Source organism: Maylandia zebra, linkage group LG23 (assembly GCF_041146795.1).
Source record: "Maylandia zebra isolate NMK-2024a linkage group LG23, Mzebra_GT3a, whole genome shotgun sequence".
NCBI lineage: Eukaryota > Metazoa > Chordata > Actinopteri > Cichliformes > Cichlidae > Maylandia > Maylandia zebra.
In genome coordinates this window covers 34,779,777-34,797,212 of record NC_135188.1, presented here as the reverse complement: position 1 = coordinate 34,797,212, position 17,436 = coordinate 34,779,777, and the positions used below count along the sequence as shown (strand labels likewise).

The 17,436-nt window shown below is 41.8% G+C and overlaps 1 protein-coding gene across 1 annotated transcript; it reads left to right on the top strand.

Moving 5' to 3' along the window:
* The first annotated feature begins 782 nt into the window (after positions 1–782).
* Positions 783–16,820, top strand: rnd3a (Rho family GTPase 3a). The gene is made up of 5 exons (XM_024798790.2): positions 783–1,071; positions 1,379–1,466; positions 11,000–11,109; positions 12,254–12,388; positions 12,563–16,820. The coding sequence occupies exons 1-5, from the start codon at positions 922–924 to the stop codon at positions 12,809–12,811; spliced, it is 732 nt and encodes a 243-aa protein (XP_024654558.1). The 5' UTR covers positions 783–921; the 3' UTR covers positions 12,812–16,820.
* The last annotated feature ends 616 nt before the right edge of the window (positions 16,821–17,436 follow it).

The window sequence follows — 17,436 nt, the reverse complement described above, 5'->3', positions numbered from 1 at the left end:
CCACCTAGTTACAGCAGCAGCAAGGTTATTTTGATTTTTGCTTGCCCGTGTTTAGTTACAAGGATAACTGAGTGGTAACTCTAAGCACACCTATCTTCATGACTGCCCTACAAGCACTGATCATTTCTTGATTTGGGCTACATTTACTTGCTTGACTCCATAGTCACAGCTGAAGGACTTAACGGCTGAACTGTGGCTATAAAAATAATAAATATCTATATTTTATAGATGCATTGATGTGCTGGGTAAGTATCAGCACAGGCCTTGTTGACTTATATTTGGTATATTGGCAAATAAATAGCAAATAAAATGTTTGCATGTATCTGCTGTATTCCATCAATTTTAAAACTTTAATACAGTTTTATGCTGTTATGTTGCAGATTTCCTATTTCATAGTTTCAAGACAGGCCAGTCACTATTTTATAAAATCATGTTATAATATATAAAGGAAAGGCAACATAAATAGTTTGAATTGCCTTATACTGGCGCTGTTCTTCTTGTAAGTCTAAATTTTGCGCACAATTCACTCTAAAAAACTGGCAAATGGAAACTATAATCTGATTTACTTTACTGATTAAAAAAATATCTTAGTTTGTGTTTTATTGTTTTGATGTTGAAGCTGAGGTTTGTGTGTAGTCCAAACGGGGGCGCCATCACGGTGCCTGGCCCGGCGTGCGTCTGTGTGGAGGCTCGCTGGACGAAGGGAGGGACGTGCCTCATCCCGACGGACGGAGAGCTGCTGCCATTGGCTCCTGCGACGTTATAAATGTAGGCAAATGGAATTTACCGGCTCAGAGCAGGCGGAGACACCGGGGGAGGAGAGCAGGCGCGCAGGCTTGGACGCACCGAGACCAGCTGCTTCTCGACGGTTCACACCCACCCACCCAGGATTGGACTCATTTTTAAAAACGATTCAAATCAATGAAGGAGAGACGCTCGTGTCAGAAGTTATCTCTGAAATCCAGCATGGATCCCAGTCAGAGTGTGAAGTGTAAGATAGTGGTGGTGGGGGACAGCCAGTGCGGGAAGACTGCGCTGCTTCACGTGTTCGCCAAAGACTGCTTCCCTGAGGTGAGACCCTGCAGCCTGCTGGACATGATGCATGTTAATAACACACACTGATACCACGACCAGCGCATCTCATTGTTCTTCTGAACCTGGCTGTGTCACGTGGATTGTTCCAGTAGTGATGAAGGACATTCATGTTGTAGTGCTTGATACGTGTTGGGATCTGAAACCTAAACGTAGTAGTACCAACACCTTTGTAGTACACGATCGTGGTAATAGGGTAATAAATCTAACGTTGCTCAGTTTCTTCAAAGTTTAAAACCTGGCAGGCTTCCTCCCTGACCTCCCCTCTTCTAAATGTTTCCTGCAGAGCTACGTCCCCACTGTGTTTGAAAACTACACAGCCAGCTTTGAAATCGACACGCAGAGGATCGAGCTCAGTTTGTGGGACACCTCAGGTAATCCTCACTTCCAACAACCTCTCTGTCTGACTCATGCTCCAAGTGTCACCTTGTGTCAGTTGTGGCGGTGGTGTGGACATGTTCTAACATGCATCTCTGTGATCAGTCACTCAGTTGCTGATTTGAATGATATGGAGCTAGTTTATTATTAACTTTGTGGGGTAGAATTCACCCATGTTTGACTGCGTCATAAATAAATAACAGGTTTTAGCCCAGAATGTCCAAATCAGGAGACAGGAGAGTCCCAGGGCAGCTTTGTTTTTTCTCAAATAATGAAATTAATCTCTGACCCATTTTAATCAATGTAGCACAGTTAATCCTTTCCCATAGTCTGGAGTCGCTGTTCCTCGAAACCGCACGTTTCCCCTCAGATTAGATCGGGGCTTACCTTTTACCTACATGGAAACGTTCAGCCTCGTAGCTCAGTTCGAGCGCAGGAACGCCTCAGTGGAATGGATCTGATTTATGAATTCCTCCCAGCTGAGCAAAGCTTAAGTGGAAACAGGAAAGGAAACATAATGATAGGCTGAACGAAGCTCATATTCATACATCTGGTGAACACACTTTGAAATTCATCCTGCTTCCTGTGCTTTTTGGGAAGGTTGAGCAACATTGGCTCAGCAGCTTTTTTTCTTTTTAATCTCCTGCGGGTTAGACTTTGTGTTTGGGCTCTGAAAACCAGCATCGTGCGTGTGCGTAAACAAATCCATTTTCCCATCGATCATTGCCTGAGCACTGAATAGCACAGCAGCGAGGTGTATGTTTCATGTGTGTGAGCATGTGGTGTTTGTGTGGGAATGAGAGGAAAATCCCTGGCCTGGAATTCCTGAGTGACGTTTGGGTAACTTGAAGACCGAGGTCAGCTTGAGATCTTTCTTTCTTTCTGAAACGTCAGACCGGAAAATCCAACAGCAGCTTCTTAAAATCCAGATTTCTGAGCTGTTTTATACTTCAGAGCAAATGAAAGTAAAAGCATCTGCAGAGTGGCGCTCCTTTGCCGCCTCAGTAACTCTACAAGAAAGTGAAACAAGGACATCAAATTGAAAATTCCTTCATCCCTCCAGTTTTGTGTGTAAATGTGGAAAGGCGAAGAAATGAAAACTGGCCCGAGTGAGAATTTTCTTTTATTGAATTGTGTTGGCTGCCTGCCTGGAGCCATTTTTCTTTTTCTCTCTGTTTCATAAAAGGAGGGTTGGGGGTGGTTTCCTATTAGATCATTGGATTTTAGAAGGTGCCAGATACCCCTATACCAACCCACCCCTACCTTCACTCCAAACCCACACCCAGCACACGAACACACACACACAGTGACCAATTGATGCAGCTTTCAGCTTGACTGGTCCCTTTTTTTTTTCTCCTTTTTTTTTTTTGAAACCCCCATCTGCCACAGCCAATCCAATTGATCCCTTATTTCCTGAGGTGTGTGTGTGTGTGTGTGTGAGACCCAGGCCTGCACTCTGACAAAGACCAACACGGAGGGAGGAAGACAAACATTGTGGACTGCCACCCGCTCTTCCCCTCCCTCTCAAACACACACCTCCACACACACACCGAGGTGGTCTTTGTTCTGCAGTGATGAGTGGCCTAATGAGCAGCCTGCTGTTTATGTGTTTGTGTTTAAAGGGGATGGTGAAGGGAGTAATTCGGCCCATTAAGGTAAATTCCTGCCAGTTATACAGCCTTCCATTTGCCCCCCTCTCCCCAACCTACTTGTCTGCTCTAGCATTGCCACCCCAGTCTCAGGGTGAGGTCCGCCGGGGCCAAGGCGCGAGCCTTTGATGCTTCTTTCACCAACAGGGGAAGTGGTTTACGTTGTCTGCCTGTCTGCCTCCGTGTCTGAATGAGCAGGAAAAGTGCTTGTTTGAGAGTCAAACAGGAGGATAGGAAAACCGTGTGGGTAAACAGAGCAACCCCCGTGGCTCAGCACCTGCATGCCTTAGGTCTTTTCTCGTTTTACAGAGTGGAAATGAGCATGGATTATTTTTTTCAAATCAGAAAATCCACCAACCCCACAAAACATTAAAAAAAACCCCCAATTCAAGCATCAAATTCTTAGATTTGGAAAGCAACCACCAAGTAGGAGTTACCCTTTTTACAAATGATGGCTCCGACTTTTTTCCCTTATTCAGTGGGTTTCATTTTTAACTCCTTGGTGTTGGAACAACAAGCAAAAAAACGAAACATTCACAGAGCTTTGGTTTGGGTGACCCATTTCTACATACATTATATTCGCTCTCTGTTTTGGTCTCCATCAGCTCCTGCTGTGACCACCAGCTGCTAGCCAATCTGCTCTGCTGTGGCATTTGTTGTTTTTAAAAATGTATCCTTTCTCTGAAAACAGCTGCTCGTTGCACCTGGAAACAGTCATTAAGAAAGACCAAGACTGTAAAGCTATGAGCAGTTAGACCAAAACAACAAGCTGAAAGATGCTAAAAGGCCAAGTAGTAGAGCTAAAGGAGACCGGAGACTTTCTTTGGTCATATGACCTCTTTGTTTATATTAAAATGTCGATGAAAGCAACTTCAAAACTGCTGTCGTTTCTAATCGTTTCTGTACTAATCCGAGGCTCACAGAAGATTGCTTTAAACTGATTTTTCACTTTTCACAGTTGAAATATTCATAATATACTTACGCTGGAACTGAACTGCAGGAAACGGCTTAGTATTTTCATACTTCTGAAATTGGTCTTGCACAGTTGTTCCAACTGTTAGGCAATTTCCCAAAGCTACAACAAATACGTTTTCGAGCTTAACAGGAAAAATAAAAGAACTAGAGGAGTTCAGACTTTTCCAGTTCTAGAAATCCCAATGGGAAACATCAGACCCAGTGGATCTCATTTGACAATATTTATCACAGGGAATATATATATATGGGGAAAATTAGTTGTTTTTTTTTTGTTTACTGCGCACATTCAAAGTTGACCCACTTTGCAAAATGGGAAGAAAGACAGATAAAGGAGTTGTAATGGAAGATGCATAATAGCAGAGCTTGGTCAGAGCAGACAGATCATCTTGCCCTTCTATAGTTACTAGAGCATATCACATGTCCTGTTTCCCATGTAGTGCAGGACAGCTTAACTATGGGACTTTTGCATGCACTCAGTAAGCTCCTCTGCTACTCTCTCTCTGACACACACACACACACACACACACACACACACACTCCCCCCCCCCCCCCCCCCCCCCCCCCCCCCCCGATTCTTCAGTCTGTAACCATTGTTGGATTGGATCACATTTCTGGGTTCAGCGAATTGGAGCCGCATGTCTGGCATTCCTCAGACTAAAGGTTTCTACTTCCTCCACTACAAAGACCCCCTTTGTACCCAGCAGGCCCAGATCCTCAGCCAGTGAAAGAGAAGTGGTGTGGATCACTAAAGCCTTACCTCGTTTCCAGAGGGGAGAAATCGAATCACGGTAGAATTTGCTGACCGACAATGGGATGGTGATGGTGAAGCAGTGTATGAACTGAAGGGCAGTGGGATCCTGGTAGAGATTAATGGACTTCCTGTCTGCTAATGTCATGGAAGGACTTTTTTTTTTTTTTTTTTAAACACCTGACATTAAAATCCATGTCCGGCCTTCACACTGAGCACTTTGCATTCTTGGCTCCCCGTGCATGTGTCCTGCCAGCCCATCACTGAGAAACATCTGACTGTCCTAAATGCTTCACCAGCATCCTGTTTGGCCCAACTCTTGACTCTTACCCAATTTGTACTTTGTTATTGTGGCCAAAGTAACCTCTCGAAAGCTTGTATAAGTAAAGTTTATCATATCTCAATGTCTTTTCAGGAAGTTTCTTTCAGCTGGATTACACAATTTGAGAAGGGAAATAGATTTCCTGTTTTCAGCCCTTCTGGTGGACTTTCTTCAGTTACTGATTTCGAGACTTTATCATGGCTCATGGAGTGCCATAAGATAGTATTGTATCTTAAACAAATTTAGCTACACTGCAATCGATCCTAGTGTAACGTAATGTGCCGTGATGTACTGAAACGGTACAGTATAGTGTAAAGTACCAAGCAGTAATCTTGAGCCACCTCTAGCTTCTTTATATTTATTGAAACATGAAGAAATATAAATCCAATATACGGAAGAAAACAATCAGTTTTTACAATTTCATTGGAAATTGGCAACATTTGCTGAAGTATTTGGGAAGTTTTTTTTGTCTTTCAATTAAGTAGTCTTCAGGAATAGTTCTCCAGGCTTCTTGAAGTATTATGTATGTATTATGACACATGACACACATTTATAATGCTAAATCTTAATGGTTGCTCACCTATTATATGTTGCATAACTTTCAATAATATACTTTTTAAGGTATTAGAGCATGTTGTAGTGCATCATAGTGAACTTTAACATAACACACATGCACAACAGGGGCGACAGTGGCTCAGGTTGCCCCCTACACATCCAGTGTGAGTGTGATAAAAGTGCTAGGCTATGGGACTCGTAGTAGAAAGTGCTTTGAGTGCTCAAACTGAGTATAAATGTGCTCCATAAGTACCAGTACATCCAGTTACCACTTACATGTGTTAACACAACATGTTACAATGGTATTGCTATATTAGATTTGGCTATTTAACACAGTACACACTGAATTATTAAATTGCGTCCAAAGATATCTTTTGTTAACCTGCTATATTTGAGCATATTTTGTGATACCAAAGGTTACTTTATTAATCCTTCATGTCCAGATTTTAGATTTACACAAACAAATATCATGGTAACCACAGCAACTACAGCAGATAGTCATAAGTGTATAAGTGCAAATTGTAGTGCGTGTGCTTGGCAGGCGAGCCGTATAAACTTGATAGTGCTGTATTTCTAGACGTGCCTGTCAACATCTGTTGTTTCCACAGGTGTCCCCCAAAGGCCTAATGCCTCTTTTTATGTATTTATGCACACACAAGCTCACCGCCCAGCAGCTCCGTTCTGCTCAGCTATGTTAGCTATGCAGTAAACCAGCAGGCCTGCAGATCTGTTGCTATACATCCAGACTGTAGACTGTCAGCCACAGCTGGCTTACCTCAGGTCTGCATGTGCTTGTGTGAGATAAAGCAAAAGCTGTTATTGTGTGAAGTTGTATGTCTTTAACATTATGGAATATTTTGAGATTGCATGAATAGACCAGAATGTGTTTTCCACATTATTTCATGTAGATTCATTGCATTAATTGCATTGCATTTATTTATTTCTTGATCACAACAACAGTGAGCATTTAGTGGCATTCTACAGTTTCCGCTTATGTCATTGTGCCCAACAGCAAGACACAAGACAGGCTATGGTTAATAGGAGGCGAGAGAGGATGGAGGACATATCGAAAGGACAGAATAAGGGAGGACAGGGTGTGTGTCTTTCTTCCAGATTTAGAGATCCTGTGGGAGAACAATGACAGGAGCTAATTAGATGACAGTTACCAGGTCTTTGTGTGTGTGTTAGCTGTGGGATTTCCTCTTATCTTTCCATTTGGCAGGAAGATGACCTTAAAGCAGAGGCTGGTCTCAGATGCAGAGCTAACGCAGTAACGACTCTAAACAGCTAACAAAGAAGGAAACATCTGCTATTAAAAGTTATTAGCAAAACGCTTCCATAGAGGGTCGAATTTTAAATGCACCATGTTGAAATTGCAGTGGATTTACGTTGGATTTATTGCTATAAATGCACTAACGTGCAGGTAAATTCACAGAAATATGTGCAGACATAATAACACAGCAACTTCACACTGCAGCTCAGATACGCATTTCCTCTCATTAGGTTAATAAAAACAGTCTATTCATTGTGAAATGTCAACCGATTCTACAGCATGCCCTTTTAGTCGCAAGGTTTTATTTTTCCACTGATTTGTTCCAGGCTACGAGCTCTGGAATAAAAACAATCGAACAGCCCATTGTGGTCATGATCGATTGCGAGACGGTCATGAAAGAAATAAATTCTTGTGGTCTTGTGGGGGATACCACCTTCCTCCTCGCCTTGTATTTGCTGTGCTCCCTTGATAACAGTTCAGCATCTGGCCTTTTGTTTAGGCGGTATCACCTATCGGGCTGCTTTCCAAAACACTCAGAGTTCCCATCCAAACTACACTGTTTAGATCAAGACATCAAAATAATTTATTCAGTTCATTCCAACACTAGATTTTAGGAGCAGGTACAGATTAATAGGGAGCAAAAAAATTCAGGTTATATGCATCAATGCAGACACGTCTTTGATAGGCCAAGATCATAATCATAATCCTTTTTGAGCCAATATATCAGACTGTATAAGTTAGCTCGTGAAGTTGAACTTTTGTAATGGTGATACTGTGGATTTTACTGTTAAGACTGGAAATACTTCGTTTGTCCCATGTTTGGGAAAGGCGACTGCCTTCTTGGGAAGTCCACCACAACTGTTAAGGAGTTGAACGGATACACACAATATACCGATGAGGGTGATAAATCTACTGCAAAAAAAACCTATCCTGAAAACACATGTGGCTACCTCGACATGACACTGGATGCGACAAGAAAGGTGGCTCTGACTGAGAAACCACATGCTTATTGGCTAACGACTTGTGATTGACAACTACCAATTGACCCAAAACAAGCCATGATCTCACCGGGAGTGTCCACAAAGGTCAAGACAGGTCCCAGACTTGTTAACCCTCTACTGCATAGCGTTGCCCTGAGGCAACAAACCACATTTTCATGCCTTACACTGGCCCTTCAAAAAAGAAAAACGTTTTTTTTTTTCGGAAATAATGCTACCAGGCACATCTCTTTCCAATAAAACGATGAGTTGAAGGTGGTGTGACTTTCATTTGGGGGGGGCAGGACCCCTTTCTGCAAGCTGCAGTACATGAGAGACCTCTCCATTAGGAGGCAAGATAAAGATCACTATTTTACATGTTTATAGTGAAATAAATGTATATTAAAAATACTTGTATGTGCATGAATATGTTAAGAAGCATATTTGTTTGTTCTACTTTTTTCAATTTATTTATACAGTAAAACTTAATTTTCATTCGTTGCCTCAAGGCAACACTGCGCAGTAAGCCTGATATTTTTTCTTTTTTGTTTCAGGCAATATAATGCATTTGCATATGTGTGTAGAGATGTGTTTGTGTGCATTTATATATGATAATAGTCAATGTTTTTTTTTTACTTTACAATCTACTCATAGTTAGAGGACATGGATGTAAATACCTTTTATGGAAGGAAACCAAGGGAATGTGCACTTTCTGTCCTCAGAAATGAGGAGTGGATCCCTGAATGAGGTTTGAGGGACACTTAGGAGCTCAGGGGTCAGTTGGTAAAGTAACTGTGTCTGTGTGTGTGTTAGTGCCCACACATCAAGCAGGTCTGGCCAGGATCTGGTATCAAGTCGGCACTGCTGGCTGACTTCTGACATGATAAGACGTATGTCATCCAGGCCTGGCATAGATGGCACTGTCTATGTGATGGCATGCCATTTCTGGCTTGATTGTGGCTTGGTTTATGTGGCCCAGGCCTACAGAAAACAGGTCTGGCCCAGATCTAGAATCAAGCTGGCACTTCGGACTGACTGGTGTTTTGGCAGAGTGTATATCAACCAGATGTGTGCCAGGTCTGGCAATGACGCCACTGTTTATGCAATGGCATGCCATATCTCAGGTGGTAGAGCAGGTTACAAACTGATCGGAAGGTTAGTGGTTCGATCCCTGGCTCCTCCAGTCTGCATGTCAAGAGTGAGAATGTGTATGAATGATTTGAAGCGTTCAGTTAAGCGAAAGTGGGTGAATGTGGCATGTTGTATAGAGCACTTTGAGTAAACTGGGAGAGTAGAAAAGCGCTATATAAAAATCAGTCCATTCACTGTCTGAACAGAGTTTCGGCATGTTACTTTTGCACTGTTTTGCATGTTCTGGCACATGTTGTCATTGCATGGCTTGATTAAGGTACACATTAGGCTGACATCTGGGGCCAGAGCTGAAACTGTTCTGGGCCAGCAGTGTGTCTACAACTGGCCTGTGGCTGCACATCACCTACAGATGGCCCACATACTGCAATGAATGACGGCCCTTTGGTGGCCCAGATAACTTGCTTATGAATATTTCAACTGTGAAAACTTGCTATTCATAAAGCAAATTAGCAAGAACTGCTAGCAATTCTTGCTAACAATTGAAAGGAATTAAAACATTTAGCAGTTGTTAATGACTGACAGCTAATGACAGAAAATGCAAAATAATGAAGTGCAATGTCTCAGCAGCTTTTCTCCTCAGTCTGTAAAATTATTGCGTTAGTTTACACTTTAATGTAATTTTTAGTGTAATAAAATGTGTATATGTTGGCTAAGATCATTTTTTTGTAAACATTGCTAAATGAAAAGCAGTTCTGCCATTAGCAAAGCTTAATGTGCAATTTTTCATGCCAAGTGTTGAATTACATGCAATATTAATTCTTGTGTAGTTCTATATAATAACTGGGATCTCCTGCATATACATGGAGTGGAACATTATGGACATGGATATTTGAGATGTCTGTACACACACTTTAGTCGTGCTTTGTTGTGTGGGGCCCAGGCCTGGAAGCATTGTTTAAAACGATGTCATCTCCCATCCAGACTGTTTAGATTAGGAACACCAGCACTGTGTGTGTGTGTGTGTGTGTGTGTGTGTGTGTGTGTGTGTGTGTGTGTGTGTGTGTGTGTGAACCAGTGCATTCCAGAATTTTCTCTGCAGCCGTGTTTATAAAAGACTTCCCAAGGGAACCTAAAGTTACCAAAAACAAAATTCCCCAGATTCTTGGCAGCTGCTTGTGTGTGTGGTCACTTCTTGCTTGCCATGTGATCTTGACTCACCTTGACATGACGGCAAGCTCCCCTCCCCCCAACCTCCGATGCGCTTCAGTCAGGCAGTGAGATGGGCGTCGCCCTTGCACATGGTTTCAATTTGAGGAGGGAGTCATTTCCTCGCTCTGAAGTTCTATTCCTTCAGAGAGATTTTCTGTTTCAGTAAACGATCTTGTTGTAGTCAGCACATTTTTTCTACTGATGCGGCACTATTTGTTTTTCTCGCCTAGTTGCCATGGATTATGGCTGAGCTGCAATCATGACGTATGAGAATAACTATCTGTAGTGCTCAAGTGATAATTTGGTCTTCCTTGTGCTTTCTTGAAACAGACTTTGATCCTGCCCCTCACTCGAATACTGTTATTTCATTTGTTTAAGCAAAAGCCTTCAATGCTAGACATATTTCAGGTCTTCCAATAAAAAATGAAATCTATAAAGTTTTAAATAAGAACACCTCTGCTAACCAGCTCTGTAATTCAGTTTTCTGTTCTGCAGCTCTGATGACAAGTTTCTTCTGATGTCCCTTGAGCTGGATCCCTGCGAAGATTATCCAATAATAGCAAAACTGCAAATTAAATCAGGAACATTTCTTAGCCTGAGCTGGCCACGTGTTTCTTTGCTGTCTGTTGGAACAAAAGAGGGTGCTCGCACAGTTATGCATACAGCAGTTTTGTCCTTGCGCAACAGTGTGTGAATACAGTTCAAGTTTCTTGTTTTCCTTTGTTTTAGGATCTCCATACTATGACAACGTGAGGCCCCTGTCCTATCCCGACTCCGATGCTGTGCTCATCTGTTTCGACATCAGCCGCCCAGAAACGCTCGACAGCGTAATGAAAAAGGTTTGTTGCTCCTCTCGGGCAAATCCATGCAGGAAACACGTCTTTAAGCTCTATTTTTAAACATTCCACTCAAGTACTTTGATTTTTGTCTGAACTGGTGACAGAGGCCTGGATCAAAGGTCTGCAGTCATTTCTTTTTTCTGTGATCTCAGTCATGTGAAGTCGTATAGCTGTAATGTGACTTCAGTGTCAGGTCAAAACCCTGCAGTGGCTGGACGTGTCACTGGCTGATTCTCACATGTCCAAACGTGTGCTGTACATCAAGCAACACAGGTGGTGTCAGTCATCTGACTGGTGGAGAAACTACAAAATGTAAAAGTCATTATCTTCCCACATTAAAACCCACCTGGCATGTGCTCCTATTTTTGCAAGGCATTTCCTGTTTTTGCGCTGCTTTCTGCCGACCTGGAATGTTTTTTCAAAGCAACTCACGTTTACCAGAATTAGCGGTCGAGACAGAAACAGTTTTGTCTTGCTCATTAGGAACAGAGATGACCTCAGATGCACTGAGATTTTTTGTCCCTTTCAGTCTGCCGCTTTGATGGGTAACATTAGTTATCTAACCATTTGTTGTCTTGTGTTGCACACTGTAATTGAACCTGTCGTGAGTAATTGGGAACACGTCATATACAGCTAATTGCTAAGCTTGAACTGAAGTTTAAAGTGCTTAAAGCTGTGCTAGTCGAAGAATGCATTTCAGACGATGAACGTCTACATGAGACTTAACCTCGGTTTAGGCTTTTAGGTTGTTCAGACACATTTTACAAACAAACTTCCTCCTCAGATGTCAATGAACTTGATCCCCTGACCAGCCAGACAGCCAGCCCTGAGGCACATTAGCCTCAGATTAAAGCCCCAAGAGAAATGCCATTGATCACAGAGCGTTTATTGTTGTCAGGGAGGAAACATGGAGATTACTTCTAGTTCCTTTCTAGGGTTCAAAGAAATGAGGGGCTTCAGGAAGTGGCAGCTTTAACCTTTGTACTTAAAGGGCAGGTGAGGGGGGGATTTCATCAAATTCTTTATTACAGCAACAAACATTTGAACACACTCACAAGAAAAACATTGTTTTAAAACACAAAATTTACTTTATTTTTATGTCAGAACTCCTGAATGATTGAGGCTATTTTGTCTTTCTTCACAGTGGAAAGGTGAGATCCAGGAGTTTTGTCCCAACACCAAGATGCTGTTAGTCGGCTGCAAGTCGGACCTGCGCACCGATCTGAGCACACTTGTGGAGCTTTCCAACCATCGACAAGCGCCAGTTTCTTACGACCAGGTTTGTAGATTAAAAGAACATTTTGAAATGGTAGATGGTTCCAATTTCCTGACTCTAATCAGGTCATTGCCATGTTTAATTGACCCCTGTGAAAGTGTGCAAATCCTTTCGTTATTGACGCAAGCTCTTTACAAAAAACAGAATCTCAGTAAGCCTGAACGTTTTCCTTCTTAGGGTTCCAGCATGGCCAAGCAGATCTCGGCGCCCTACATCGAGTGCTCGGCCCAGCAGTCAGAAAACAGCGTCAGAGACATTTTCCATGTGGCCACGCTGGCCTGCATCAACAAAAACAACAAAAACGTCAAACGCAGCAAGACCGCCCGTGCTAGCAAGAGGATTTCACACATGCCTGGTAGACCTGACCTGGCGGCCGTGGCCTCGGACCTCCGGAAGGACAAAGCCAAAAGTTGCTCGGTCATGTGATTGCACCGACCAAATCAGATCAGACTGAGGAGAATGAGGACAGAGCACAGTGCAAGCAGGAAGTTATGGGGCAATGCTCCCTCCTGCATGCTAAAGACCCCTTATTTGTCTGGAAAGGGGTTCTATAAGCTTAATTCATGTACATGTTACTGGAATACTCTGCACCAATGAAAACTCAATGCATAGTAAGCATCCCACTCAACGCGGCCCCCACCCCTGCCCCACCAAAAGAGGAAGCTATCTATCACCTGCCTGGGGATGTGACCTGCTTCCTCTGGGAGGACAAAGCGGATGCAGTCAAGGCTTTCCATGCTAACAGGAAATGAGCAGGGGGAATGATGTCATTAGGAAATGCTCATTTATAAAAAGATGCGTAGGAACATGTGGTCTCCTGAATAAGAGCGAGAGCCGGCAATGGGGTGGTAGGTAGGGGGGTGCTGCCTCAGGGGGAGGAAATAAAGAGGAACTGCTGTTGTTTGTGCTGGATCAAAGACTTCTTCCTCGGAGGGCTTATACAAGAACTCGTCACTGTGGTTTGAAACTGATTCACTCCCACCTCTACTCCTGTAACTGTTAGTCTGTGTGCAGAACAGATTAGAAGAATTTCTTAATTTCTTTCAATGGAAACATGAAGCTGAGTGTCCCCTGTCTCTGATATGTTGTCGGTGTAATGTGAAGTCATTGGTGTATAACTGTGTCATTGCTTTATTTTCATCCTGATGAGATTGAACCAATACTACATTCTCTTACATCAGCAACTATGGATAGACTCATGAAAACAAATGCACACTGCAACAGTGCAGGTTAGCCTTTTATTTTCTCCAAAAACAGAAATGGTGTACTTTAACCCTTTTGTTGGGCCCTAAATGGGTCCAGTGAGCTTTAGCTTAACAAAAATTAGCAACCAAAAATAGAACACTGTATATGAAATATGGACATAGCCACTGTGACTTATCCACAACCCTAATGCTAGCCACAACCATGTTGGGTTTTTTTGAACGAAAAGTTACATTTTGGACAAGAAGATGAAGTTGTGACTTAATGCTAACGAGCTTTGTTAGCTAGCTCCATTTGAATATAATACACAAATGTCAATTGACTGATAAAATACTAGAATTTTGCTCCCAGATCTGAGCTGGATGAAGATATATTCGCATCCAGATACGTAACTTGGATTAACAGAAGCAAACCACAGATAAAAGATAGATATAGCAAGTGTGATTTCACCTACTGATTAGTAAGCTAGTCGGCTGCCATCTTGGTGATTTGAAATTAGATTTGAAGCGCAAGAGGCAGATATGACTGAGATACCAATGGAGACCATGGAGACTGTATATTTACAGGTTGTTAGCTAGTGAACTAGCTAACAGTTGTAGTTAGCTATATCCTTCATTCTATAATGAGGATCATTACAATTCTTTCTCATTATGAACCAATTCTAGCAATTGAGCATATAAAATCAGAAGGTCGTCACAGAACAAAGGAGCTGAGAGCCGTTTCACCTTAGACCTACAACCAGTGTGTTTTTGCAGCCAGAGAAGTTTTTCCTTTGCTGGCTACTAAGAAGAATGCAGGTGGACGAGTTATAAAAACTGTTAAGAGGTGTCATCAAGGTTCAAACTGTTTCCTGTACCAGCCTGCAGATATTATTATTTTTTTGTTTAATAAATGCTGTAAATATAGGCATTTTAATATAGGAGTCTCTGGGGATGGACTTGCTTTTGGAGCTAGCCCCAAGTGACATTAGAAAAACTGGAGTTTTTGGTATTTGGCTTACTTTCTCATCTTCTGGAGGATCCCCTCGATTTTAACAGGCTGGAATCTTTGCGTCACGAATCACAGCACATTAAAAGAGGATTCAAACAGAAGAAGATCAACAATAACTTACCCTAAATGTCCAAATTGGAGGAAGCTGTGGTCGATTAGCTAGACTACGAAAACCTCTGCAGGAATGAACCATCCCATGACAGGAACAGTTTTTGTCTCATACGGTAAATATCTGCAAACTGGATTACTGTATTGGTCACTGAATAAACGAGCGAGACAACCAAAGGATGAAGAACTTTGCTGATATGTGGTAAACTTGCTAAAGCTCAATTTAGACTTACATGCTGAGTCTACCATGTAGCCTATGCTAGTGACAGATGGTATTGCCACCATTTGTACCTGTGTGGGCTATGTTGACTCAATGTGTAGGTTACATTTTTAGTACATTTCTGCACTTCAGTTTATCACGTAGGGCTTTAGAAGAGTTACATCATACTTATGGCGCAGATTTAATGCAGAAACATACATTCACTGTAATTAGAAGGACTTTGCCCTCTTCAGTATTAAAAGAAGAGATTATCAGATATTTGGAATACCATAAATGCCACAATACAGATTACATGTTTTTTTTTTTGTTTTTTGTTTTTTAACTAGTCCACTTAGCAGTTAGCTTGCTAGCCCTCACTGCACTGCACGTTTCGCAAACCTCTGGAGATGAATTTTGCTGTTCGACTTTAAGCTGTGACCAGACTAGGGCTGCCACGATTTGTCGACTAGTCACGATTACGTCGACTATCAAAATCGTCGACGACTGATTTAATAGTCGACGCGTCGTTTGAAGCTTTGTAAGATCCCAAAAGACGCAGGAATAAGTAGCAGGATTTAAGAGTGTAATAACGGACTGAAACAGAAGATGGCAGCACTGCATGTACAAGGATGCCAGCTGCCGTTAAACCCCGAAGAAGAAGAAGAAGAAGCAGCTGTGTCCCAGAATTCATAGCACGGCCCAGCTCAGTTTCCAACAATGGCGGCAGCTAGTTAGTTTTAATGTTACTCTTATTATTCTTTCTGGGTCACAAAATAAACGTTTAACATATTTTCAGCCGAGAATGTAGCTGTGTAAACCTCAAATATCGGCTCAGTTTATCAGGACACCACATATTTTCAAAAGCGCTCCGACGTTTTCGGAGACGTCTGTTACCCACTAGCTCGATAGCTAGCCGGGGGCTAGGTCACTAGCGCGGTGAGAACACCGGACTCCCGGCAAATTGTTTTCAAACCCACCGCCGTCTTTCGCTACTCAGGTTAAATATATATGAGTCACTTAGATAAATTAAAAATGTTGTTGTTTGGCTTTTTTTTTTATTTTTTTTTTTAGTATTTTATTTGTTCCTGAGTAAATCGGTTTGTCTGAGATTAAAGTTAGTTTTTACACAGCTGAATAAACGTCAAGCAGACAGCTGATTATCAGAAGTGTGAGATGCTGGAGAATATACTCCGTTGTCCTGTTATATTTTAGATAGCAAGGAGTTTATTAAACTTCACCGAAACAATCTGCAAATTTCATTAAAATTGAATAAACTATCATCTTGTCTTTATTTTTAGTTAGCACCTTAAAAGCTTAAAGCTGTAAGCTAATGATAGTTATATAAGAGCAGATGCTGCTGGTGCAATAAGCTGTAGTTTTACGTCCAGTGGATGATGATCTGATTAGTCGACTAATCGCATAAATAATCGGTGACTAGTCGACTATCAAAATAATCGTTTGTGGCAGCCCTAGACCAGACCTTAACTCGGAAAGGATGATTGTATTTTTTTTTCTTCCTTGGGTCATTTCAGTGTTTGAGTATCATGACCTCCGCAGTAATGTCACATAATGTAAGAGATTTGTGTCAATTTCAAAATTAGTCTTGAGAAACAAGTGTTTTTGAACTAGTGTTTTTTCCTTCCTCTCAAACAACAGTGCAATGACGCAGCTGTTTAAATATCAACGGTATTGATGCACTTTTAATGTGACCATCAGTTTCTCAATTAGCTTGTTCAAATGCCAGTGCTGTCACATTTGTCAGCTCAGCGCCCGTGTCCCTATTTTCTTTTCCCAATCCTTTCTTTCCGGTGTATACACACGTTTTCTTGAATGTTGATGTCACCTTCAAAATGTCTTTGTCAATGATGTTGCCATAATATTTATTGAATTCTATATTTTTCCCTTTAGAATAAATGCCAATAAAACTGAAGAGAAGTGTGTTTGTGTTCATTAAGGGAAGAAAGAGATCTCAGTTCATAAGTTCAGTATGTAGTTTGATTATCCTTCATGGATGGTCACGTACTGTTAAATTATGCCATGCAGACATTATAAGATTTATTGTGCTTTGAGTTCACAAAGGGAAGCTCTGATTTAGATCCTCTTTTGCTTTAGATTTCCAGCAGACTAGATGCCTCATGGCTACACTGACAATTCCAATAGAAACAACATCTACAAACTCCAATGCATCTATGGGACAACCTCATTTATGCTTCTGTAAGAGAGCAATGTGCTTCGAGGCATGAAGTGTGCTAGAAATCCATTCAAAGAACCTAAAAAGGTGGCTTCAGCTATTGTGCTTGTTAAGAGAGATTCTGTACAGTCATTTATTTACTCTCCCATCAAAAATCCAAATCTCATACATTAAAGATAACCAGCTTATTGTTCTGCAACCAGACTGTTACGATCCCCCCATACTCCAACCCTTCCCAAAATGCATGTGAAAGTATGACCAATGTGGCAGAAACTTGACCCCATTTCAAGGGATTAGTCAGCAGGGGACAAATTCTAATCAGAATCAGGTTTTCTGTAAATAGTTTTAGAGTTTTCTGGT

What these genes read in the sequence shown, in the direction of transcription:
- rnd3a (XM_024798790.2), top strand. Translation starts at nt 922, where the DNA reads ATGAAGGAGAGACGCTCGTGTCAGAAGTTATCTCTGAAATCCAGCATG. An exon ending in CCAAAGACTGCTTCCCTGAG is followed by an intron (nt 1,072 to 1,378) that starts GTGAGACCCTGC and finishes TGTTTCCTGCAG; the next exon opens with AGCTACGTCCCCACTGTGTT. An exon ending in CAGTTTGTGGGACACCTCAG is followed by an intron (nt 1,467 to 10,999) that starts GTAATCCTCACT and finishes CCTTTGTTTTAG; the next exon opens with GATCTCCATACTATGACAAC.